The sequence below is a fragment of the Perissodus microlepis genome, chromosome 13 (assembly GCF_051167445.1).
Source record: "Perissodus microlepis isolate ML-2025 ecotype Zambia chromosome 13, ASM5116744v1, whole genome shotgun sequence".
NCBI classification, from domain to species: Eukaryota; Metazoa; Chordata; class Actinopteri; order Cichliformes; family Cichlidae; genus Perissodus; species Perissodus microlepis.
The window spans coordinates 5,541,227-5,567,554 of record NC_140473.1 but is presented as its reverse complement, the minus strand read 5'-3'; the positions used below and the strand labels follow the sequence as shown (position 1 = coordinate 5,567,554).

The window sequence follows — 26,328 nt, the reverse complement described above, 5'->3', positions numbered from 1 at the left end:
AGGTTTCCAGCCGATTGCATTGTTTCTAGGTCTGTTTCACTACAGCAGTGAGAACACTACTTACTACAGCCTTAGTTAAATGATTGTCAGTAAAAAATGAACATGCAATACATGAATTTAACTGGGCTTACGTTCTTCCTATATATTGTTATTCTGACTTGAGGGGAATTGGAGTTCATATTTCATTTACTCCATGAATGCACTATAAACCATCAGCATAATATGTCCTAAATGTTGAGTGGATGGGGCTCATAATCGTTATGATTTTCCTCAAAAAACAACAGTGATGGGATGCAATTGGTCAATTTGCTCAAAAGTGGAAATTCAGCTTCTGGTTTTTACAAGCAAATCCAGCATTATGTTGTGTCTGGATCTTAATGTTGTCAGTATATTTATTAATCATATTGACTATTCATCCTAACTACTGTTCCCTGCTGCAGCCAGAGTCGCCACACAGGAGTGTCCTTGGTTTCACAGATAAACTGTCAACAAGCAGCTTAGAAACATACTTCCTCTAAATCGCCTCATACCCCTAAGTTAGACATTTCCCATCTGTTATTCTGAGCTTACCACATTCCACAAGCTGCCCTTTTTATCTTACTTAAAGAAGAAAAAAACTGTTTTTCAGTGTTTTACAAGAAACACTGAAATTTACTGGAAGCCAATGTCTGTCAGTTAAATACGGAAATGGCTTCCTGTAAAACACAGTACTGTATATTAAGTACAGTACGGTTAAGCTGACTGACCTATAAACATCAACTTTTCCATAGTTAACAGCCTAAAATATATAGGTTATAGTGGAAGGCTAAGACTGTTGGTGTGTGTGTTAGTCCAGTAGTCAACTGTTAATACCAAAAAAATGTTGGAACAATGTAGCCAATGTGAGTTTGGAGACAAGGGCACAGATAGTGAGATGTGGAAGCTAGTGACCAAACCAGCAGCAAGGACTGTATCATACATCCCTGCACATGTGTGCACTGATGCACACGTTTGTACACACTTTTACAAGCTTGGAGACCTGTGTGCACATCCTGCATTTCTCCATACCAACAGTTTTGTTGTTTTTCCATGTATTCCACCCAGCAGAAGTGAGAAAAAGGAGAGCAGAGGAAAGAAGGAAGGCAGAGTGTGCACTCTTATTGAAAGTTGCATCAGAGCCCCTAGACAGCTTTGTGAATTTCAGCCCAATTAATCTCAAGCTTGTGAGCAGAGACTGCATAACAAGACTCGTCTGTCTGACCTCAGGCCATCTCAGAGTATGTGTGTGTGTGTTTGTGTGTGTGCCTGTGTGTGTGTGTGTGTAACAGATAGTCAGAGTAAGTCAAGGGATGATTGTGCAAGACTCGTTCCCCGTTGTCACCTTGAGTATGCATGTGACACTGGAGCTTGTGTGCGCGCCTTTAGACGATGCTTATATGTGAGGCAGATTTGACTCTGTGCAGTTGGTCAGTGAGGTTGTGTTGTGTCAGACTCCCCATGGAGCTGTGCTACAAAACGACAAAACCTAAGCAGTGGTATGATCTTTAACATGGTGACAACAGTTATCATCCACAATGTTCTTCTCTTTTGCACATACATTTTTTAAATATATGCACATCAGTGGTAATGATCTTACAGATTACCAAAAATGCCAGCTATATCTCATTCTTTCCTCTCCTCAGCTTTTTGTAAAGGAAAACCGTGGATTGTTTATGAACATACTGTATACATAGTATATAGAGTATGTTCATGAAGTGCAAAACCAGTGGGTGCATGCATACCTACCACACTTCCTGGTCTAGCCTCAGGTAATAGTCACCCCCCACTGCAAATGAGCTTTTTGGGAAAATAACGTTCTGTACAGGACCATACCAATGTCTTTGAATGTTCTGGACAATTTAGTACCATCTGTGTAAACTTCAAAATTTGCCAAAGTTTGGAACTTTTGAAGCTTAAAGAGTTTTTCCTTATTATTGTTATATTTCCTTATTTTTACATAACGACATGACCGCCCAGTATTAAATAATAGGGATTATTCTCAACAGTGAATCATGCAAAGCTACTGTAGTAGAGTCCAAAAATCGTGGAGCTGTAAATAAGCAAAAAAGGAACATTTAAGATGACTAATGACAGCGATTGCCAGTAATGGCCATAACATTGTTCTGAATACATGAAACAGTGAATCTGATATAAGCTGGTCTCTGTGTTTTTGGTAAAAAGTCTTTTGTTGAGGCTTTGATAATATTAGTAATGAGTAAAACTTACAAGAGACCAGTGGAGGATGCATTGACCAGTGGTTTCACTTGGAGTGCACAACTTCTTGTGTGTAGTGAGACGTAAGCATGACTAACATCAGTGGTATGTGGCTTGACATCAATTTTTAAAAAGTATGTTAAATATATTTACAAAATAAAAACTACAGCTGAATTGAAAGACTTGAAAACTGTGTGACATGGTTAACCATCAGTATGTACAGGTGGATTAAAACGATTACTGAAAAATGAAAGTGGTGTATTAACAAAACAGCTGGTTTGATCTTGTACATTCAGTCAAGCAAGTGATTTATGTTAAAGTGTTGGTGGAGTCTTTTGGCCTAGGTAGATAGTAAGAACAAACTTATCTGTTACATTCATAAATCACAGAGGTTTCCACACAATGGCCAGACGGTAACTGATCTCGACAGTGAAATCAGAGCTAACAGCAGCTTGTCTAGCATGCTCATCTCGCATCAGTTTCCTGCCAAAAACCAGACGTTTATCCACGTTGTGCATGTGCAAACAACCAGAAAAGGCTGCCGGTCTCCTTTTATTGGGACCTGGATACGGCCTGTGGGTGAGACCATTGTGAAACGGAGTTAATCTTGCTTCCAGAGACAATAGGCAACAAGATAGTAGTTATTTCAAGGATGGATGCAGACCACTCTTTAACATGAAAGGAGAAAGATTCCTTTTACAATGGCAAATTTTAATGGTCTGTTATGAGTTTTCATGGGATGCCACTGGCTAACAGTGGTGGTAAGCAAATACTCCCAGTGCTACATGCTAGCTGCATTGTAAACCTTTATCTTTCCCTGTAACCTTTTACCTACAAAATCTATGACATATGCATTCAGACAATTTGCAGTTTTTATAAGGCACCATTTAGCGTGGGAGATGATTAGCAAAATCATACTTGGTAGAGCAATGTCATTATAGTATTAATACTTAATAACTCATGAATTAAACCTTTTCAGGTAACTTTCACATCAGTGACGATGTTTTTTTTTTTTAATGCTGCTTAAGGGGAAAACTTAAATTTTTTGTCTAATAGTTATTGTAGTGGTGGAGATGAGTGTCCTTCAAAGGGTGGCTGGGCTATCTCTTAGAGATAGGGTGAGGAGCTCGGTCCTTTAAGAGCCGCTGCACCTCCACATCAAAAGGAGCCAGCCGACTAGGATGAGTAGGATGTCTACTGGATGCCTCCTAGGCAAGGTGTTCTGAGCATGTCCTACCAGGAGGAAGCCCCAAGGCAGACCCATGACTTGCTGGAGAAAATATACCTCTCAACTGGCTTGGGAACGACTCAGTATTCTCCTGGATTAATTGGAAGAGGTAGCTGGGGTGAATAAAATGTCTGCGTCCAAATGGAGATAAGCGGTAGAGTATGGCTGGATAGAGTTACACAGCATTCTGGGAACATGTGACTGTTGTAATAATAATAAAGAAGTTCAAATGAGTCCGCAATAATTCTGAGATTTCTCACGGACTTCGATTATCGGTGTTGGGCTTGCATTTGTCAAAGGAGCTTGCAAAGAAAAGCGTCTGGACTTCTTTAAGTTTACTTGAAGACGTTTCACCTCTCATCCGAGAAGCTTCTTCAGTTCTAAGGTCAAATGGTGGAGAGTCCCAGATATAAACCTAGTGGGAGTATCCCCCCACAGAGGGACAAAAGGACCCCCTGATGATCTTCTAATCGCCTGAGCCAAGGTGTGAAACTGGGTGTGGGTCCCAATCAGCCAGAGTTTTGGGTGTGTTCATTGTGAAACCTGGCCCCACCTTATCATGCGAATTCCTGAGGTCAGATGGCCCAGGATGTGAGTGGGCGTTAAGGCGTCTGGGAAGGGATCTCAAAACTGGATTATAGATGGCAGAGAGTTGGTGTCGTAAACCCCCGCCTCTGTTCAAAGATGGTCGCTCACAGTGGACATAGATGGCTTCTTTCACTCCTCTTTCAAACCATCTGTCCTCTCTGTCCAAAATGTGAACATTGGCATCCTCGAAAGAGTGTCCTTTATCCTTAAGATGCAGATGGACTGCTGAGTCTTGTCCTGTGGAGGTGGCTCTTCTGTGTTGTGCCATGCGCTTGTGAAGTGGCTGTTTGGTCTCTCCAATGTAGAGGTCCTCTCCAATGTAGAGGTTTGCAAGCTCCTTTGACTACGATGACCTGGATGACTGAGAACCTTCACAGACGGCTTGCATTTGTGCTAAAAAAAAAAAAAAAAAAAAAGGTACACAGATGCTAAACAATACAGTTTTTATTATTTCCGTCTGAAAATATTTTAATTGATAATTATGTTATGACAAACCCAAACCCAGTAAAACACAGTTAAGTCATTCAAAAAGTGACAGTCTGCGTTGGCAAATCATCTGCAGGAAGAGCAAGTAACTCGCATCTACTTAAAGGATCCCTTCAGGCCGTCTCTCTCGCTAACCCTAAGCCCGCTATCAGTTTTCATCAGCGTATGTGTGCGCTTGTGCACGTGTTACTGTGTGCACACTAACATACTGCATCATCTTTCTGCAGAAGGTCGCTCCTAATCTCATCATTTGTGGATTTTCTCCCTTCAGCTGTACAATCCCAGCTGAATACAACTCTTGTGTTTCCGTTTTTGTTTTTTGTCATCCTGACTCGTCTGCAGGACAGCAGGCATTCTAATCCAAGATTTGGGTTTTTAGCAAAAAGCCACCATCTGCTAGCTTGATCTTATCATGCCATAAAGCGTTTTGATGGTAGACATTTAGAGTAAAAACATAATATGAGCAACTAGGTACTAAAATTAAATGTAAAATCTCCATTCTGTGAAGATTAGAGTATGCCAAAGGTCAGCTTTTATCCTCCAACTTTTTTAAAGTGATTATTATTCAGTTTTAATGTGTCAAACCCAGCTAGCTTAAAATAAAAATGTAAATAAGTTTACTCGTTAGCAATGTTCCCTCTAAGCTGTGCACGAGCGCAATTGCGCACTGTTGGCACGGTCTCTGCGCACAGAAAATCTGCGTTGTGCACAAAAAAAAACTAACCTGAAATGAAATTAAAATGAATACTTCAACAATCATGTTTTGCAGTGTTAGTCAGTAAGTGACTGGCTGCTCCCATATGGGATTAGAACAATGCCACCTTATCCCATAGTTCAGCCGATGCGTATATACGCAGCCAATCAACGTCAGTGACAGGCTATGACAGCGTCCTTATGTGCCGACACCGGTGTTTTAGCTAGCAAATCGGCGTGGCTGATGTGGAGTGAAGCCACATTAATGACAACGTGTACAACCATTGGAGATGTGAGCAGGACAGACGGAACAACTGACGGAAAAAGTGTGGACTTTATACCAGTTTTTAAATTGTGTTGATAGGCCACGTAAAACCAGAGTTATGATAAAAATATCTGCAATGTTTGGTTTTCTTCCTGAATACTGTCGTTGTTTATATTTACTGCGGGAAGAAACGGTAAAAACGGCGTTTTATAAGGAAAAAAGGCCTGTGAGCAAAAACAAACCCCACCCCCACCTTTCCTATTGGTCCAAAAAAGTACCATGTCGACCAATCAAAAAATGGTATGGCAACGTGGCATCTTGTTGTTAAGAAACGGGGGGAAGTTTTAGGAGTGACGGCGGTGTTTTGAGATGTGAGAGATTTGAGACGTTTAGCACAAATCTTGTGTAGTTAGTGTAGTGTAGTCAATAGTTTTGTTGTGTGTGTCAGAATAATGAGGCGACTGCTGAGTGTTACAGGTGTTACAGGAGTGATTTTGGATGGCCGCTAACTTTCTGCTTCTTAATTCAGATAAAACTGAGGTTATTGTACTCGGCCCTGAAAATCTTAGAAATATGGTATCTAACCAGATTCATACTCTGGATGGCATTACCTTGGCCTCCAGTAACGCTGTGAGGAACCTTGGAGTCATTTTTGACCAGGACATGTCCTTCAACGCACATATTAAACAAATATGTAAGACTGCTTTCTTCCATTTGCGCAACATCTCTAAAATTAGAAATATCCTGTCTCAGAGTGACGCTGAAAAACTAGTTCATGCATTTATTACTTCCAGGCTGGACTACTGTAATTCATTATTATCAGGATGTCCAAAAAACTCACTGAAAAGCCTTCAGCTAATCCAAAATGCTGCAGCAAGAGTACTGACAGGGACTAGAAGGAGAGAGCATATTTCTCCTGTTTTGGCTTCCCTTCATTGGCTTCCTGTTAAATCCAGAATTGAATTCAAAATCCTGCTCCTCACATACAAGGTCTTAAATAATCAGGCCCCATCTTATCTTAATGACCTTGTAGTACCATATCACCCTATTAGAGCACTTCGCTCTCGCTCTGCAGGCCTACTTGTTGTTCCTAGAGTATTTAAAAGTAGAATGGGAGGCAGAGCCTTCAGTTTTCAGGCCCCTCTTCTGTGGAACCAGCTTCCAGTTTGGATTCGGGAGACAGAAACTATCTCTACTTTTAAGATTAGGCTTAAAACTTTCCTTTTTGCTAAAGCATATAGTTAGGGCTGGACCAGGTGACCCTGAATCCTCCCTTAGTTATGCTGCAATAGATGTAGGCTGCCGGGGGATTCCCATGATGCATTGAGTTTTTCCTTTCCAGTCACCTTTCTCACTCACTATGTATTAATAGACCTCTCTGCATTGAATCATATCTGTTATTAACCTCTGTCTCTCTTCCACAGCATGTCTTTTATCCTGTCTTCCTTCTCTCACCCCAACCGGTCGCAGCAGATGGCCGCCCCTCCCTGAGCCTGGTTCTGCCGGAGGTTTCTTCCTGTTAAAAGGGAGTTTTTCCTTCCCACTGTCGCCAAAGTGCTTGCTCATAGGGGGTCATATGATTGTTGGGTTTTTCTCTGTATCTATGAAGCGCCTTGAGGCGACTTTTGTTGTGATTTGGCGCTATATAAATAAAATTGAATTGAATTGAATTGATACATCTCCTGTTGTCAGGCCTGCAGGTATCAGGCTGTTGTTCTCCTTTATCTCATAGTGGACAGAAATTATGTTTTGGAGTGACACAAATAATTTGTGTGGCATCAGATTTGATGCAGAACAGCTGATTGTTCTGTAAATAGTTTGAAATGTTTATTTAAAAATGCCTTGGCTGCATTTAAAAAAATAGCTGCAAAAACTTTGTTGTTTGCCAAACTGAGTTACTATTTTGAATAAGTAACTATATAATTAATTGCCCAACATTGGTCATTATATACTGTATTTTGCAGACAGAGAGTTACAGGACTCTCTCCCAGACCACAGACTCATAATACAAGTCAGAGCTTTATAAAAAAAATAATAAAAAAAGTAAGTTGTGTTTTCGAAATTGGAGTTCAAGTTATTTTTACTTCCAATAGTGTTAACATACTACACAGCTCATGAACAAGATTTATTTATTAATTTTTATTGTAAGTGGGCTAAAGCAGTTAATTAAAAGTAGTCTAACATAAATGTAAGTGCACACGTCTGATGTCGCTCACATTGGTCAAAGGGATCGCTCAGGGAGTTTGTGTGTTCGCTCAGACACGTGAAAAATTAGAGGGAACATTGCTCGTTAGTTACTTTTTTCCCCAAAGGTTTTAGAGAAATCCAGTTTTTGTTTTCTAAGCAGGACACTTCTTTCTGTGCATAGAGAGTTTTAAGGTTTTGAAAAGAACTTATGAAGTGTGACATTAATGCACGTAAATGTAAAACAATTTTTTCCTGCACTTCTCCATCTTTCTGTTCATTTAGGGCCGTCTGCTGGTGAAAACTGGGCGTGTCCACCTAGGCGAGAAGGTTCTGCGTGATGCGGTTCAGATCCACAGCACCTCCCACGAAGCGTGGAGTGGACTGGGTGAAGCTCTTCAGTCTCGGGATTGCAACCAGGCCCCCGACTGCTTCTTGACAGCCCTGGAGTTGGAGGCCTCCAGTCCCATCCGTCCCTTCACTGTCATCCCCAGAGAGCTCTGAGATGACGGCCTTGCAGTAGCATGGAGGTTTGGGTTGGGGTGAAGATTTTGGCTAAAATCTAATGATGAGCTGAAGAAAAGACAATGGAAACATGAGCTTTAAATCAAAAGTTAGTTTTGGGTATTGGGTCTGTTTTCTTGCTGTTGGGGAGATGAACAGACTGGTATCACTCATGTATTTACAATATTTGAAGACAAAATAAAATAAAATAGTAAATATTTCCCCAACTAAGTGGTTGCTGTAAGTGGCTGGTGGTTGCAAGCATATAATTGGTTGCAAAGAGGTAAATTATGCAGCATGGAAGACCTTGATTTGACTGATTTGGTTGCTACCAGGTTGCCACAGTCAGGTTTGTAGTTTGTAAACTTGTCTGCAAACACTTGCCGAGTGGAAGTGAAACTGAAAAGTTCAACACAAACAGAAGATCGACACTGCCCAAAGTCGAAGTAAAAGTTGTGTCTTTCATGCAAATTACAAACAACCTGGACAAGATAATGATGACAATCAGGTTTTTGGTGCAGCAGCCTCCAGCAGCCACTTGCCAACTGGGGCTTTGCAGGACTATGTTAATTATGAATTGTGGGAAAATTAAGACTTTTTTCAACCAAAAGAAAAAAACAAGTTGACCAAGTAAGTGCACTTGGTCTGGAGAATTCCCAGTTAACCCAAAAAAAAAAAAAAAGACCTCCAGCATAACCAGTCTCAGGAAGGGTGCTTCCATCCCTGTGTGCTGCAGGTCACTAAATTGAAATCCACATATTTGTTGCTTAAAGATATAAGTTTTCATTTTCTGAAAAATATTTATTTTTATTTATTTTGCTGTTTTGGACTGAACTAGGTGAGCTGTCTCCTCGTGTTTCATATTTTTCTTAAGCTAATGTGACTTCAGGTTTAAGGGTTTAAGTTTGAGTGGCATTTATTTACTCATCTAACTTTAGTTTGTTTTCCAAAATTTTAGCCATTCCTTCATCAAGTATATTTTAAAGAACAAACCGTTTAACAAATCACTTTTACCTCAACTTGAAAAAGTAATTAATCTCAGCAACTTTCTTTGTTTCTTTGATAATTATCAGTTTAATTGCTCCATAGTACTTGTGTGAACATTGCTAGCTTCTAACACCACCAATTGTATTAATGCAGTTTGTGCGGATAAAGAAAGAGAGGGCTTTAGGTCTTTGCATATAAAAGACGGCTGTATAGAAAGTTAATATTTTAGCATAAGTAGCGTTCTGTTGTAAATCTCCTATGGAGTCTATGGAGGGATATTTTTAATGATCGCAATCACCGGGTTCATAAATTCAGAGATGTGCCGGTTACATCTTGACATAAAAAGCATGTTGTTGTGTTCTGATACATGTGGCAGTGCAGATAGGTGGATATTGTACATGCTGTTTATCACAGCAGCAGCTCCACTTCATTATTATTTGGACCTTTGATGTATTTTTGATGATGGCCTTGACTGGTGTAGCTTTTTATGCACGCATGCAGGCACAAACACTCCCTCCTGCTCATCTTCAAAAGAATCAGCATGAACACGTCATTCCATATGGCATCATTATATGTGTGTACATGACGTATTTTAATACATGTGTATCTGCTCCCTCTGAATGATCCCTCTGGGATGTTAGCAATCTTCTGTTTGTACGGTACAGTAGGCCCTCATCCATGCACATATGCATGGGTGTGTGTTTTGGGGGGGGGGGGGGGGTGCTTGACTCATCTGTTCATAATGCCGTCCATTATAAACAACAATGGCTTTTAAAAATCACTGCTGGATTTTGTATCTTCACCTGCCTTGTCACTTGTGACTAATGGGCATCACTTCCGAGTGCCTAACCACATAAATGTGAGCAGTGGGACTGGGCTGCTGGCTTATGTAATACTGCCAGCACAGTTTTCTGCCTCCAAACTCCCTCCTCCTTTCCCTCCCTCTTTCTATTGCTCTCTCTCGCTCTCTCTCGCTCCCGCTAACCCTCTATGTCTCTTGCCCTCTCCCAGCTTGGCTGATGTGATGTGATGTGGCTTCGTTGCCTAGCAGCCATCCCCTTGTTTGAGTAACTGGGGAAGTGGAGAGAGATCTGGTCCTCTGAACAGCATACATATACAGTGGGAAGACACAAACAGTCACTACACACACACATACACACACATACATACACGACGTGTGGTTTTACAAGTTTGACAGTGTCTGTTTGATGTCTGCTGCTACCATGTGAGGAATGAACCAGCTATAATCAATGTCTCGGGCTGGTGTAAATTGATTTGTGTTATGGGAAGAGTCCCTGGCTTTGCTTTTAGAGAAAAAAAAAGCGGTCTGTTCTTCTCCCTCCCTGCAGCGTTGCAAGCACCAATCTCTACCTTCCCTGTATTCTTTTTTTTAAAAAGAACCGCCCACGCCCCGATCGCTCTTGGCATGAAAATCCCTCATTCATCAATACTTCGATTTTTGGACATGGAGATTATCTATCACTATCGCCTCTTTTCTGCCATCGGAATAGTCTATTTTTACTCTTTCTCCCTCCTCACTCACTGACTCTCCCTTGTTCCGTCCTCTCCTCATTAGCACCGTGTGAGACACCTACACAGGGGCTTCGGGAGATGAATGGTCTAATCCTCAAGGGGAAGGAGTGAAGTATTACATGGTGCACAAAGATACACACATACTCTGACAATGAGAGACATGCGATGAAGTCATTTTGAGGTACAGCACAAGTATATATGCTTAAACATATAGTATACACACACATGTACACACATTCATACTTACACTGTCACTGTGATGCCACCCGTGCACATCACTCTGGTGTCACTTTCATACCTGAGCAACACACCCTCCACACCTCACGATAAACAAACGTACATGAACCGCGGTGACCGTTTTGGGGGAGGTTTCTATGCAAGTGTGGTATTCAGGTCATCAACGTGGATGCCAACCCGGCAGGGGCACATGGAGGGCAGGGGCTGGGCGGTGCTGCTGCTGCGGGGCGCCAACAAGGAAACCGTAAACCATCACTGTGATGACTAAACAAGGCTGGGGAGTCATGGATGGGTGAGGGGTGTGATGGAGGTTATAAGGATCAGATGTGGTTTCATAATCTCATTTATTAATAAAATGACAGATGCGTCGGAGTTGATCCCCAAGGGGAAAATGTGTTCGAGCATTTTCAGTGTTCACGTGTTGACATAAGAATGTATTCAAAATGCTGTAAAAATCATTTGTAAAATAAAAAGTAAAATGTTTTGATGATTGAGATGAATTTTCAGTTAAAAAAAACAAACAAAAAAACTCAATAAATGTTTGCCAGTAGTTTTACTATGAGTTTCACTATGGTGCTGTTAATAGCTTCAAATTAGCATCTGCCTGAATCAATATACTTTTGGCTATAATGAAAATGTATCATCATAAAATCCATGAGTGTCATTTTCAAAGGTTGGCTAAAAGATTTATATCTAACATTTTTTCTCATGACTGCGTGCTTTCTGCCGACTTACTGTACTAGCTAGTAGGCAGTTAGCTTGACCTAGCATAAAGTTTAAGCTAATAGAGGAAACTGATTTTTTTTCTAAAGGTAAGTAGATCTGTTTACTGTAACTTCAAAAGGTCGATATTTAACACAGTGTGTAAAGTCCAAAGTTGTGGCATTTATGCCATTTTTTTTAATAATGCAAAATAGATTTTTGTACTAAACTATGCTAGCCTTAAATTTACATTTAACAAACAGATATCAGAGCTATATTTACTTCAGTGCCATTCCACAATTCTGACTCTTATGTTACAATTCCCAATGTTACAGCCTGACAAAAAGTGTTTACAGGTTGGTATACAAGACATTTTTTGCCACTGCTGATAGACGGATGCCAACACTGTTAGCTAGCTATGGATACAAGTTGCTAACCTTTCTAGTATTATTAACTTAGCCCTCCACCTTCCTGTGTGAATAAGGTCAGTTGTAGCTCTGAAAGAATCTACATGCACCATCTAAAATCCTTTGCCAGACACTAGAATATCTGATATACCTGATTATTGATATAAAATAGGTGTTATATTACTCTCACATTGTTGCCACCCTGCTGCCAGCCTCATTTTTTGGACATGCTTTGGCACTCATTTTTATGAGGCTGAAATTTTCAAGCAAGCAGGCCCAATAGCGCCACAGTAAACAGCAGCCTGGCCAGCAGTTTGTTGTCTTCCATCAATCGCCAGATCCAAAACTTGATAGCCCTCCAGTGCTGTTGGTCCACGTTCCACACACTGTGCGCCAGCGCCAGCACCATTACCCACTTAAACAATGACCCCCTTGTTCACTAACAGTCGCTCATTGGAGCTGATTAAATTTTTAAATGTCATTTAATAGAAGTGTAATGTACCTCCTTTGTGTCTGTCAGCAGCTTGAGATGGGCGGTGAAAGGATACCTAGTTAACCTCCCGGTGTGTCGGACCGCCTGCTAAATTCCTTGGTCGTCACCCTTAGTGTAGGGCTGTAGTGTTGAAAGTGAATGAGCCTGAAGCCCTCTGAACATACACCTGCAAATCTCTTTGTCTATCCTCACTCCTGGTTGAAACACCAGGAGTGAGGATAGATGATAGGTGATGTGTTATACAGATGGAGCTAGTACTGCAGGACCATTTTAACTCTCAATGTCAGTGAATAAACAATGGCTTCACTGTTCAAGGGTTTATTTGTTTGGAGAACTTTAGCTGGGACTTAACAAACCAATAAGAAGTCCCACACCAGTGCTGGATTAGAGTATTTTTAAGTAACCTCACATTCTTTGAAAATTCCAGTGGTCTGCCTTCGTCATCGCTCCGAAGCCGGGTCACATTTTCTCAGCATGTTGTTTAGTGTTAGCTGTTAATTTGACATCCTCAACTCTGGCCCAACGGTGGAGCTGAGTAGCACGGTCAAATCTTGCTGTAAGCTGCCAAAAACACAGATTTATTCCAGACGTTCAGCGATGCGCTGCATTGCTTCCTGAATGGCGACCGGATCTCATTAAGCTGTTCCCAGAAAGAGGAGTCAATGTTTGGGCTGCTTGTACGACTTACCCTGGCACCAGATGTTCTTGTACCCATTAAATGAGAGAATTCCACTGTGCCAGCGCAACTGAAATCATGCTTAAAACACCTTTGCCGCCACATGAAAAACTAGCAGAGGTAAGAAACAAAAAGAAGGACAATGTGTGTGTGGCAGGATTTGTTGTGTTACTTTGATGTTTGTACTCGTCATAGATTAAGAAAAATTGATATGTTGGATTATGTTGATTCCCCACGGAGCCTTTAAGAAATGAGTGTGTGTGCACGTGCGCGCAGGTTTGCACATCAGTTTGCAAAGCGCATTTTTAAAAAGCAAAAGATCACAAGCGCGTGTGCATTCGCTGCATTGCACGGATGTGCAAGTGTTTATTTTAATGCACCGTGCATCTACGAGGGTGAGCTTGATTGACAACAGAGGAGCGGGTGCCTGGCCGTGCCTGTGGTCAAGGCAGGCTGTGGGAGGTGGAGGGTGTTAAGTCGTCAGTATGAGGCATATGTCAGAGATCAGTGCTGTACTGTGGAGATCATTTAGATGAGAAGGGAGGAAGGGCACCAGGGGTTGACGGAGTCAGAGATTACCGGCGGCTTGGTGCCTTGACCGCAGGCCATTCTGGCTGTTTGTTACACACAAACACGCACACATATCTCTCCTACTGTATCTTCCTTGCAAGTGCTGACTGTGGAGATCCAGCTCTCCAGAGAGTGTATGCAAAGCTCCGTGTTAATAAGATTGCCTTCCACTCTGAGTGGTAGTGTATCCTCTTTTGTCTCTGGAATAATGACAGGGGGAATAAGAGACTGGCGCTTCAACCTCATCAAGCTTTTAAGTGTCAGCAACTGAAGGAAAACAGAGTGTGTGTGTGTGTGTGTGTGTGGGAGGGCTTTAACTGTTGTCTAAGTAGATGTGCTATGTGCAGCACTATGCACAAGACTTCCATGACCACCGTCCCAAATAGTCATGTCAAGACATAAAAGATTCAGCCGGATGCCTCAGAAGTAGCTCGTAACCTCTTCCACAGTAGCTGGCTGAATTGTCAGTGGTGTTTTTTGTTACCTCGCAGATGTTTATTGTCTGCTTGGAATGATAATGTGAAAAATCACTGTGGAAATCCTCCATTTTAACACACTGAACCAGACCTAGTGAATTAGTCCCACTTCATGGACTACAGCAGTGAAAGATGCATTTAAATGGGTGTTTTTCTAGCATCATTCGGTCGTTCGGTAAAACAATAAGCTGTAAATGCAACGCTTAGATACAATCAGCTGTACTAAATTGAAATTGTAAGTTCAATTCAATTCAGTTTTATTTGCAAAGAGCAAATTCCCTGAATGAGCTTTGTATTGTAAAATAAAGACTCTACAATATTAGAGAGGAAATCCCAACAATTACATGACCACTTATGAGCAAGCACTTGGTGACAGTGGGAAGGAAAAACTTACTTTTAACAGGAAGAAACCTCCAGCAGATCGAGGCTCAGGCAGGGTCAGCCATCTGCCGTGACCAGTTGGTAAAAACAGGGATACCCATGAACGGTCCAGCGGTCCCCAACCTTTTTTGCGCTACGGACCCGTTTATGTCCGATAATATTTTGGACTGGCCTATAAGGTGTTGTGGATAAATACAACAAAATAAAAACAGTACCCCCCCCCCCAAAAAAAAAAGATTTATTCATAATACATGGGAAAAGACACAGGGAAACCGAGTTAATGATAAAAACTATTTTAAAAAAAAAACGATAAAAACCCTGAAAACCATACATTTCACACGCGAGCCTCAACTCTCGTGGCCCGGTACCAAATGGCCAGGTACCAGTCCGTGGCCCGGGGGTTGGAGACCGCTGGTATAGTTGGTCTCCAATGACGCTCCTTAGTCTCTTTTTACCTGCTGAAAGTTTCCCTGTGAATACATCAGCTAGATAAATAGCTTGTAAGTCTGCTGTTTGGGCCTACGCATAAGAACGAAGCAAAGGGCTGAAAAGCCCGAAAATATTTCACACAGATGAAGGAAGATGCGATTGCGTGATTACAAAAATCCATTTGATCCCCCATGAATATGAAGAGTATAGGTGAGTGCAGCTTCAGTGTTCAACTAGCAAAGCGATTAGGGTATGCTTTTTTTAAAGTGAGGTAGCTACTGGTGCTCAAACACTTGATGGGAAATTTACAGATTCTGGACGATTTTCTTTTCTGTGAATCAGCTTTAACATAACTGTTCTTCGTCCTTACAATATTACTGTATGCGTTGTACTCAGTGTTGGTCAAGTTACTTGAAAAAAGTAATCAGTAACTAATTACTGATTACTTCCCCGAGAAAGTAATCCTGTTACCTTACTGATTACTTATTTTCAAAAGTAATTAATTACTTAGTTACTTAGTTACTTTTTAAAAACACGATTTACAACCTGAATAGGTGATAAAGAAATAGATCTTTCAGCCCAGTTCTACTTTTTCTGCATAATCCATCATACAAAATGTAATCAAATGGAAACGTCTCTTTTTAAAACTATAAATCTTTTAACTTTATGCATCAAGCAAAAATTTAATTATATGCAACATTGTCTGACTGGAAGAAATTTGTTTAACATTTAAACCTATTTTCTGCGCATTCCAGCACATAAAATAAAATATTTTTTGTGTTTACACTCACTCCTTCAAATAGATGCAAGTAAAACACAGCAGAAAATAAATAACATCAAAGACTAGCGGTCCTGTTGCTCTATTTTCACCTGTAAAACAGGAGTGGGGTAGGCGGAGGTTTGCCCTGGTGCAGGTGTGCTGCAGCGGTCAGTTGAAGAATCCACGAGTTTCTCTGTGAGTTTCCCATTACGTCATAGCGCACTCGGTGCTTGCTTGGAAGTTTAGGGTTTTTTTCGCTGTAAAAAGAAGTTTTCTTCCCACGCACAACGGACACTAATGTTTTTGTCACTTTCTATGGAATCAAACTCAAAGTAAGGTCAGTACTTCCACGCTTTAAACGCTGCACGCTCATACTCTCTCCCGCACTTGATATATTATCCATTGTTGATCTGCACACAGCTGCTGTCACAAACGTCGCACTCGCTTACGTCACTGTCATGAGACATTCTCGCAAAAAATCACGGTTTTAGTAACGCAGTAATGCAGCGTGCTTACGGGAAAGTAAGCATGTAATCTAATTACCATTTTTGCAATAGTAATTCCTTACATTACTCGTTACTTGAAAAAAGTAATCAGATTACGCGTTACTGCCCATCTCTGGTTGTACTTAACACAACACTCAAATACTTAATAAAGTGGGCTTTAATCCCTGGATCTCATTAACAGAGTCTGGCTGGGACGAAGAGCTGAGTACACCTCAGTTCCCTCATCAACTCTACAATAAAGCAGTGCATGCATGCTCAGCAAAAGTCCTGTCTGGGTAAATAACAGTGTCCAGATTCCTAACAGTAACAGCTTGTTTGTTATATCTGTGCCTATCCCCTATTGCATGGTAATCTACAACAGCATTATGTTCACTTAGAGGCGATTCCTATCTGCGCTGCTCTCCGTGTCCCAAGCTTGTTTGTTTCGTTGAAAGAAAGAGCGAGTATGTGGAGTAGGTAGCGATAAGAATAGCTGTTTTATTGTGTGCCACTGCCTTGGCCTCTAATACCGAATGTGTTATCTGAGGGTGCAGCATGCCACACTAAGCTATGTGCATGTGACGCATGGCTGAGCAGCATTCCTCCTCCTGAGTGCATCGCAGGGCAGAGATAGTAGGAAGGCAAAGGCAGCCTGACTGCCAACAGAGAGGGAAAGAGGAGCGAGAGAGGGAAGAGAGATGAAGGGAGGGCGCAATACCGGGAACATGTAGTTAAGTGGAATGAAGTACCCTTTGTTGCAGATAAGATCATTCTGCTTCCCTGGCCGGCGTCACTAAAGCAATTTGAGCACGACGAATGTAGCTGATTATGTTGTTGGCAGACCACAAAATCCCTCACTGACATGCAGATAAACGTTGCTCCAAGTAATAAAAGACCAAAGGTTTTCCCTCTTTCATGCAGCCATGATTTTACTTTTATCTTATATTTAAAACACTGGATTATGTGACTTCACTCTGTAAGTTGAAACAATGACTAAATGCAGGGATGCTTGTATCATGGAAAATTAAGACGGCTCCTTAACATCTTTGTGCAAACGACTTCCTGAAAGGATCGTAGGCCCCCGGTCCTGGAGTGTTCTGTGAAATACACAAGTAACTGTAATTACTTTTCAATTTATAATATATTGTCAGTTTGTAGCTTTCTAGTATGAATTCAAATAATTCTAAATGCTGTAACCTTTGATTGCTAACAAACAGGAGACTGCAACCAAAGAAACAAACATAAAGTGTACGCAATATGGGGTCTAAGCTTCAACACATCTCAGTACTTAATATCCAAGTACTCCAAACACTACAGGAGGAAGGGAACGCCATTCATTCAGAAGATATCCCCTCAGTTGGTGTTTGGTGCAGAGCGGTTTCTATCACATCCGTCTAAAAATTACCCATGAGTGTTCAGCTGAAAGCCTAATCATACAATTCATACCATTAGCTTTCTTATAAGATCGTTCATTGAGACTCTACGGCCCATGGATGGAGGCATTGTCTTCCTGAAAGAGAGCACTCCATCGGAATGGAAATGTTCACAGTATATAGATTATAAATTAGAACAACTTTGTATTGATTCGCAATACAAAAGGCATGTCTATGAGTATCATAATGTATGGATGTTACTACAGGTTGAACCCTAATGTATCTGTAATAATTTATAGACTACATCTACTCTGATGAAACAATCTGATAGAAATAGTTGCTCTTTTATTCTATATTCTGCTCTATACATACTGTTACAATGGTCCATACCTATATGCAATAAATAAATATGGTCAATGTTTCAAATAATGAGAATACCTGCGAGCCAAAACTGTGCAATGCATTAAATTGTTGGCCATATTTCCTAAATGCAGCTGTTATTTTAGGCACTTTCCTTACTGAAACACTAACCCAGGGGTGTCAAACTCAAATACACAGTGGGCCAAAATTCAAAACTGGAACAAAGTCGCGGGCTAACGTTAATATTTATTGAAATATATTTATTCCTCCAGATATAAGAATGAATCTTTTCTTATGGACTCAAACACATTTTGCTGAAAAACTGAATATGGAACAAGCAAAGCTTAATACTAAACAATATATATATTAGCTGTATAATACCAGTAGGCCAGCTCTAATAGTAATTTGGTATGGCTTCGCGGGCCAAATGTAATTAGGCTGCGGGCCAAATTTGGCCCGCGGGCCAGAGTTTGACACCTATGCACTAACCAGTTGATCACTATTGACTAAGTATCCTGCCATCTGTGCCTCAACCCTCTATCGAAGTCATTTAGGACTTTTCCTCCTGCAGTCTTATGCAAAGTTAGAATCGTCCGCGCCTGCTAGACTCATTGTTTTCCTTTGCATCTGCTTTCTCTTTTAATCTGTCTCCAGTCCGTGTTACCCGTGCCCCATTAAATAAATTCAGTGTGTGTTTGATTTCTTTATCTGTTACATAATCTTGTGATGTTATATTTTATTTACAGGAGTTATCTAAATCCCGTTTAATAACTAATCCCTTTAAAATCAGATGAATTTCCATTAAAAGCATGTAAAAATATGATCATCATTGAAACAAATTGAAAAAGCACCTAATAACATAAAAATGTTCTAATGCAGCTAATGTAAAATACAAAGTCTTAAATTAGTAATTACGGCATGTAGAAAAACACAAGAAATGTAAATAAGACTCACTGAGTGCACACCGTGTAGCCGCGGCAACGTGGATTTGAAACAGGAAGTGATGGCTTTAGCTGGTTTGGTCTGTGGGTTGTAGTGGCATGGAGCAGGGCCATCTTTCTGAAGGAAATAGCAGTAAAATATTGATGTATCTAGCTCTGTGATTAACCTCCAGGGTGCTTACCCACCAAGCTTAGAGCAAAATTGTAGAAGACTGTAAATAGAAGATGAAGATGTAGCACCAAGATGGCCAAAATGCTCCAGAACAAGAAGCTTCACCAACTAAAGGTTGATATCAGCCATTTCTATCTTTTATATACAGTTCACAGGTTCATGGTGCACTACTATTGCACACCATGTCCTCTATCATTTTTAATTCCTTGGCTCTTTGATGTTTGCTCATGAAAACCTGTTGTTGTCCCAGTCTGATACTCAGTCATCTGAAGGATGTGCTAACCATGTACACCACTTCTATTTCGAGGTCTTACATTTAAGACATACAATATATCAATTCAGTCCTGACTTTTTAACCTTTGCCAGCAGATGTGTGGTACACAGATTAGCGTGTTGCATCACAGCAGCACGGTCACTGGTTCAAGCCCTGACTGGAGCCTCTCTGCGTGGCGTTTGGATGTCCTACCTGTACTTGTGTGGGTTTCCTCTTCTTCCCACATTCTAAAGACATGTTAGGTTAACTGGTGAGTGCATATGAGATAAAGTGTATGGAATAAAGAACAGTATGAACTTATGGCATTAGTCACACGTGGCTTGTAGTCTAAAGAGCTTTGAGTGGTCGCTACAACAAGACAAGCACTTATATAAATATCAGCGCATTTCATCACAGGTACGTTCAAGGCTAGTTTCTGTCAGAACTCGGTCAGTCCTTCTTCCTCTCTGTGCCTTTCACTTCTCCTTTCCCGTTACCCACTAACACACATACTGGTCATCACCAGCGGCGTGCCATGCAGAAATAGCATCACCCCTCCTCCGCTCTCCTCCCCAGACATAAGACTGTCGTCCTGTCCCTGAACACAGGACGGGCCTTTTATTTTCCATCCCTCCTTGATTCTGACAGAAGAAGACAGGATAGTGCTTTCCCCCCCTCTACCCTGCTCCTTGCAGCAGTGGCTACTACCATTACATGCCATTTGATTCCAGTTGCCAGCTCACTTGATCCTCGGTACCCTGCCTGCCAGCACCTCGGCACGCCTGCCTGATACTAACAGAGGTGCTAATGCAGGTGTATTTCATGGGAGTCATCAGGCAGCTGTGAAACTCTTGTGCATGTGTGTTTGGGCCAAAGCACTTGGCATACTTTCCTGCTGCGGTACAGTGTGTAAGAAAGGTTCTCCTGGGCGACGTAGGTACCTGGCATATTCTGCAAATGTCTGTGAAACTTTTAAACTTTGACTTCTTTTTCCACCGGTGCCTTGATATTCATTAAAGTTTTAAACCTTTCTAAGATTAGGTGAAATCAAAAAAAGAAAGAAATATCTCTAAAAAATTTTCTTAAGGAAAGTTTTATAGAACTTTGCAGTTTTCAGTTGTGGAGTTGAAGGTATCACTACTTTATGGGAAAAGTGCAAATGGAAAATAATAATAACTCCACCCACTGGGTAGATCTCAAATATGTTCAGCCGATTAGAAAAGACATGAGATTTCTTCCTCTGGGGGTCCTAAATGAATGCCACTGCCAGCTGTACAGTAGGCCACATTAACAGATAACAATAGAGAACATCCACATCAGAATATATGCAATTTTTAAATGAATTCAGGCGAGTTTAAATCTCAAGGCTTAAATCTCAGGTAGTGCAGTCAAATCAAAAGAACAACATATAAATCTGAGACGCAAAATTTCACCAGAAAGGAGAAATTAAGTCAAATCAAGCTAAATAAATAAATTAAATAAATATACTCCATGTAAGAAAGTCAGATTCGTGTTTTTCTGAGTTACAAGTGGAAAGAAATTTCAAATTCCCGCGCTGGGCCACACCGACTTTTTCATCACATACCATTAAGACTCCTCAGCTTTGATATTCTAATGTTTCCCACATGCAGCTGCTTAACCTTTGACAAAAAAATCTTGTCTCTGAGTTGCTTTGACACCAGCGATGGCAGAAAACTGCTCCCAGCTCTGTAGTAATAACACCCTCGGGATTTCTTAGCGCCTTTCCTTCTCTGTCAACACTCAGCAGCTGCCAGCGCAGCTCAAATATCCATCGGCTACCAGCACCGACGCTGCAATATGAACCAAAGCTGACTGGTCAACCAGAGCAGTGCCATAACAGGCCCTCAAATGGGGGAAAACGATACAGTCAGAGCGCCCTGGGATCGGTTTTCTTCAACCCTTGCGGTTGTCATAACTGCCTTGTGCACATTAGGTCATAGCTTGTAATCAAAACCTATTGAAAGTGTATTGTAAGGAAACTTTTTGTGGACAATGGAAAGACTGAATGGTGTTAATAATTGGTCCTGGCGATCAGATCCTACTTACAGGCAGAAAGCTGATCCGCTGCACAGTCGAGCGAAACATCACATGCCTGCGAGAACAGGAGATAAGAGAAGGAAGGGGGCAAAAGAACAAATAACAATAAGGAGAAAAAGTGAGAGAAGAAATGGATAAGGAAGTTTGTGATCGACGGCAGAGGAAAGGAGAGAGCAGCCTGGTGATTGCTCCTCCATCTTTGAGCTGCATGGAGGTGAGAGAGGGAACCAGAAAGCCGGATGAGGAGGAAGGATTTCGCGATCAAGGGATGATTCATGGCTTGTCTGTGCCGCTGTGATCTGAAAGTTAAAGAGTGGCTGTTTGTCGAGCGCTTACTTGCAGGGGATCTTCTCCACTGGTCTCGCTGTCACATTGTAGTCACATGGCGAAGTGTTTATGTGCTGGCAGAAGGAGAATAAGAAGATAAAGATGTTTTTTTAAATATATACACGAAACTATAACCCTGAGTTTGTTTTTGTTTTTTGAGGGGGGCACCTATTGTGCTTTAAGTAAAGTATGGATGATAGCTGGTTACATCCAAACAGACTTCCACAACGGAGCAGTGAATAAATATTGCTGAAGTAAATTACACCCCTAGGCTAGTGAAAGCAGAAGTCTATCATTTAAAAGTTTCTGCTCATAATGACTTCAGTCTCTATGGGGAGGTTCCCAGGTTTGACTCCAGGGCCTGAAATCTATACCTGCTAAACTTTACTGTTAGTATATGTGGCTGTAAAATAAAAGATTTTTCTCTTTTTTATTGTTTTAACAAATAACCATTTATTCTTCCACGCATCAATAACCTTAACTTGCTGTATTTATTTTTAGTTGCATAAGAGCCAGATTAGTTTGATCCTATTTTCTTGTGCTGTGTGGCACGAAGTGAATTCAGCTATGTGAAGGAAAACGTTTCCACTGGACTATATGCAGTCCTATGGAAAGCTAAGTAAAGCCTTGCTACTTCTATTGGATTTAATGGGGCTGGTAATGTGGTCTAATGTCTAATCAGATGCATTTGATTGATTGATCATTAACAAACGCAAGCATTTCTAGTTTGCTCGTCTGGAGCATTCATGTGTGTGTTAACTGCAAATTCAGGGTCAGACCGTACAATGCGCAGAGAAACTGCAAAAAACAAAGGGTCGTCAAGCTAAAATATCTTGTTTTAAGTAAAAAAAAAAAAAATGCCAATGAAACAAGTGAAACTTCTCTAGTTTTTCTCTAGTTTCAAAATTCACTGTTTGAAACAAGTTCCTTCGGCTCACTGAAATGTTGCCCTGTAGCTGATTGTGTCTTCTTTTAAGTGTAATGAGATAATTTTGACTAGAAAATAAGACAAATATATTTGGTAAGATTTTGAGTTTTTGTAGTGTAGTGGACAGCGCTGTGTTTGGCAAATCCAAACAGAACATATCAGCACAAACACCTGATACCAAGTGTCAAGGACAATGGTGGAGGGCTGGTTATTTGGGCTTGTTTTGCAGCCACGGGACCTGGGAACCTTGTACTCATTGAGTCAGCCATGAACTCCTCTGTAGAGTGTTCTGTAGTCAAATGCGAGGCCATCTGTCCAACAGCTCAACATTGGCCCAAACTGAGTCATGCAACAGGACAATGATCCTAAACACAGCAGCAAATCCACAACAGGATGTGTTAAAATGTCTCAGAGTCTAAACTGAAATGCTGTGGCAGGATCTTAAGAGAGCTGTGTATAAACTAATGCCTGTAAGAAACTGATAGTCGTAAAGAAGCTCCCCACCTTGATTTGTTGACATCATACTGGGTTATTTAAGCTATCTCAGTGATTAAATGTTAAGTATAACTTCTTTACGCTAAAAGAAAGGGGAACAATTTAGAGGTGCACCTTGTTTTACCGGTTAGTAGGTAGTTACTGGAGCCACCTAATATTGAACTGGGCTGTACCTGACCCACGATGTAAACCTTTGTTGTGTTAACTCAAGTAAAGAAGCTTCATACTCAGCAGCAACTGGTTGGTTACATATGGCTTCTGTCTCAAGTGAAAGCAAAACTAGAAAGCAAAAACTATGCAAACTTTCAAAAAGGATCAGTAAATGAGTCTCAGTGCTACCTTGTCTCTAATTCCAAGGGTGAAAATGTCGGGTCGGGGGCAGTTCTTGAAAGAGTAGGAAGCCTGGTGCATCAGGACTTCCTGGGTGGAGTCTGTATATTCATACGCTCCAGGCAGCAGCAGATCCCCCTTACGCACACCCAGGGTCTGAGTTTTTCTGCCCACACCTTTGAAGCCATAAGTTTTTTTCACAGGGTTCAGGTCAGCCTCCTCAACGAAGTCTCGGACGTGGTAGGTTCCCGGGATGGGTGTGTCCTGGAAGAGTGGGAGCATGGGGAATCTGTGACCCACATTTCTTAATTTCATACTATTTTACAACAGTTCAAAGTCTGACATTTTGGAACAATGCAAGAGCAATGCTGCAGCAAGTTCATGGATGGCTGAAGATGCCAATTTCACTCAATTTCCAGCAACCAGAATGATCGAAATCATTGATTAGTTGAAGGTTAATATTGATGTCATTATTTTCTGATGCCTGTCGTTTTGATGTGTCATTTTACTCATGCATGTAAGTGGCATGTGGGTTTTGGGCTGTGCTGAAGCACACACTTGGTTTCAGAGAGTCCGTGAAACCAAACAGCAGCGCGACACCTACTCTCAGTGCTCCCAGCCACCAGCTCCCCCGGCCACACAGCTCCACCGTGTCATCACCCTGCAGATAGGGACGAGGCACAGGTCACACCAGACTGCTTCTGCTATGATGACATCGCTATGCCAACGATGTGTTGATTCGTCTCCCACCTTGTCCTCATGAAACCACACACAGAGTTATGAGGGTTTTAAAGATAAAGCCTCACCTTATCTGTCCTGTGACCACTCCGGGACATGTCACCGGCTTCAGAGGCGACTTTGTTTCATCGTCCTGCGCCGCGCTCGCTGTCGTTCACTATCTGCTTAATGGGAGATCCAGTGACACCTGACCACCATTAAAACAGGGATCGTTACTATAGCAGCAACTCCACTATCGATCAATTTTTCAACAAGCTGGCCTCGCAAGGGGAGCTAAATTTAGATTGGCTAGTTTGGCTGAGAGTAAGACACATCGGTGAACCAGCACCGAGATGCTGTAGGTGCTGCAGGTGGTTATGTGGTTGTCACTGTCTGCATCCCATCCATCCATCCATCCATCCATCATCTTTCATTGTCCAGTTTCCATAATCATAGGGATGGCAGTATTCAACATGTGATATATGGAGGAATACTGTGAATTTAATAAGAATACACAGAAAACAAAGCAAGACTGCATCTCTTCTTCATCACTGTCTGCAGGCAAACTGTGTATTGTGTGTGTGTGTGTGTGTGTGTGTGTGTGTGTGTGTGTGTGTGTGTGTGTGTGTGTGTGTGTGTGTGTGTGTGTGTGTGTGTGTGTGTGTGCGCTTACACCTGAGATCGTATTCCAGGATGAACTCTTCTTCCCTCTTTATTTCAGTACAGCAAAATTCAAGACTGCTGAAGCGAAAATCTCACTCTGGGAACAGAAAGCGCTACACTCGGCCCGGTTGCCAGGCTACATGCAGCACATGGCTGGAAGGAGCCAAGAATTCATGCTTCCGCTGCTTGTCAAGGAAGTCTCATGTGACACCACAGCGCACTAGGAGACATACACACATCTTCACCCTGACTCCCTCATGTACAGTCATCTCCAGTTCGGACAAGGCATGAATGCAGGAGACAGCTTCAGACTAGTGTTGCATGTGCAGCGTAATTAACAACTTTTTTATAAGCAGGCTGCGATGACACTTCATCTGTGAGGGTAATTTTTTTTTCTTTTTTTTTTTAAAAAAGTCTTGTGATAATTGGTTTTAACACGATGAGAGTTTCTCGTGTGATCGATTCACACCTGAAATCGCCGCGGTGGCTCGTGGTGTTCCTTTTCGTTCTGTGCCTTGGAACTGCAGCTGGTGCCGCGTGAAAGCAAGAACCCACTCATTTGTGTCACTGCACATGACACGAGACGAAGCAGAGTCAGATCGGGGGTAGTGCAGTTACCTTTTCTGTGTGCTAGCTGTTACCTCGGTGCATTTTGTAATGCTCTAAATGTTTAAATGTGCTTCCACAAGGGAGCTCTGAGTATGCATGATTGGCCAAGCCACAAACAACTGCAGCCTGCACTGCTCCCGGAGGGGTGGAGGTCAGACCCCTCACATAACTTCACACATAAGACAAGTTTCATCCGGTTCAGCATTATGATAAAAGCTACAACCCTTAGAAAAAAATAATTATGGAAACACCACACTTGGTGGATGTTCATTCAACTTTTACAGCAAATGAACAAATCACCAGTACAGTGCTGTGCAAAAGTCTCGAGTCTTTATATTTTGCTGAGAAAATGAGAAATAGGTGCAAATTTAAATAGAAATTCAATGTATGAGGCAAAAAAAGACTTTGTACAGTTCTAATTAGCTTGAAATTCAATATGACCACCTTTGTTCTTTAACTGTAGACACTCAGTGCTGTACCTTCCTCCTGACATCTTCCACACATGTTGATGATGATTTGAACCAGAGATTCTACATTTGGATTCATCACTCCATGTGACCTGTTGCTACTGATTTTCAGTCTAGTTATTGTGTAATTTGGTGATGCAGCCTTTTCCCCCTGTTACCTTTCCTTGAGAATGATCTTCCGACAGCCACCCACTCCACTGAGGGTATTTCTGATGAGGCCTCAGTGAAACATAGATGGATCAACCAAAGCACCAGACACAGGTCTCAGGTCTGTGTCAAGTCTTTGCCGGGTTTCTATTTCCTAAGGAAGTGACTTTCA

The 26,328-nt window shown here is 41.5% G+C and overlaps 2 protein-coding genes across 2 annotated transcripts in view; one reads left to right on the top strand and one right to left on the bottom strand.

Annotated features, from left to right (window-relative positions):
• ttc7a (tetratricopeptide repeat domain 7A) overlaps nucleotides 1-11,420 on the top strand; it is a 65,865-nt gene extending 54,445 nt beyond the window's left edge. Inside the window, exon 21 of the mRNA XM_084948006.1 lies at nucleotides 7,962-11,420. Within this exon, the coding sequence (XP_084804132.1) occupies nucleotides 7,962-8,180 (219 nt within the window). The 3' untranslated portion in view covers nucleotides 8,181-11,420. The remainder of the gene's footprint in view (nucleotides 1-7,961) is intronic.
• Nucleotides 11,421-16,963: 5,543 nt separating this feature from the next.
• stpg4 (sperm-tail PG-rich repeat containing 4) lies at nucleotides 16,964-25,227 on the bottom strand. Its single transcript, XM_084949504.1, has 8 exons — nucleotides 24,944-25,227; nucleotides 24,360-24,478; nucleotides 24,158-24,214; nucleotides 23,563-23,817; nucleotides 21,810-21,874; nucleotides 21,483-21,528; nucleotides 19,004-19,108; nucleotides 16,964-17,413 (listed from the first exon to the last, which is right to left on the bottom strand). Exons 2-8 carry the CDS (start codon nucleotides 24,387-24,389, stop codon nucleotides 17,354-17,356), a joined length of 618 nt encoding a protein of 205 aa, XP_084805630.1. The 5' UTR covers nucleotides 24,390-24,478; nucleotides 24,944-25,227; the 3' UTR covers nucleotides 16,964-17,353.
• Nucleotides 25,228-26,328: the final 1,101 nt, after the last annotated feature.

Coding starts and splice junctions, on each gene's coding strand:
- stpg4 (XM_084949504.1), bottom strand. CDS start 24,389: ATGTCCCGGAGTGGTCACAGGACAGATAAG. Junction 24,215..24,359: donor GTGGTCACAGGACAGATAAG/GTGAGGCTTTAT, acceptor CCCTATCTGCAG/GGTGATGACACGGTGGAGCT. Junction 23,818..24,157: donor GGTGGCTGGGAGCACTGAGA/GTAGGTGTCGCG, acceptor CCACTCTTCCAG/GACACACCCATCCCGGGAAC.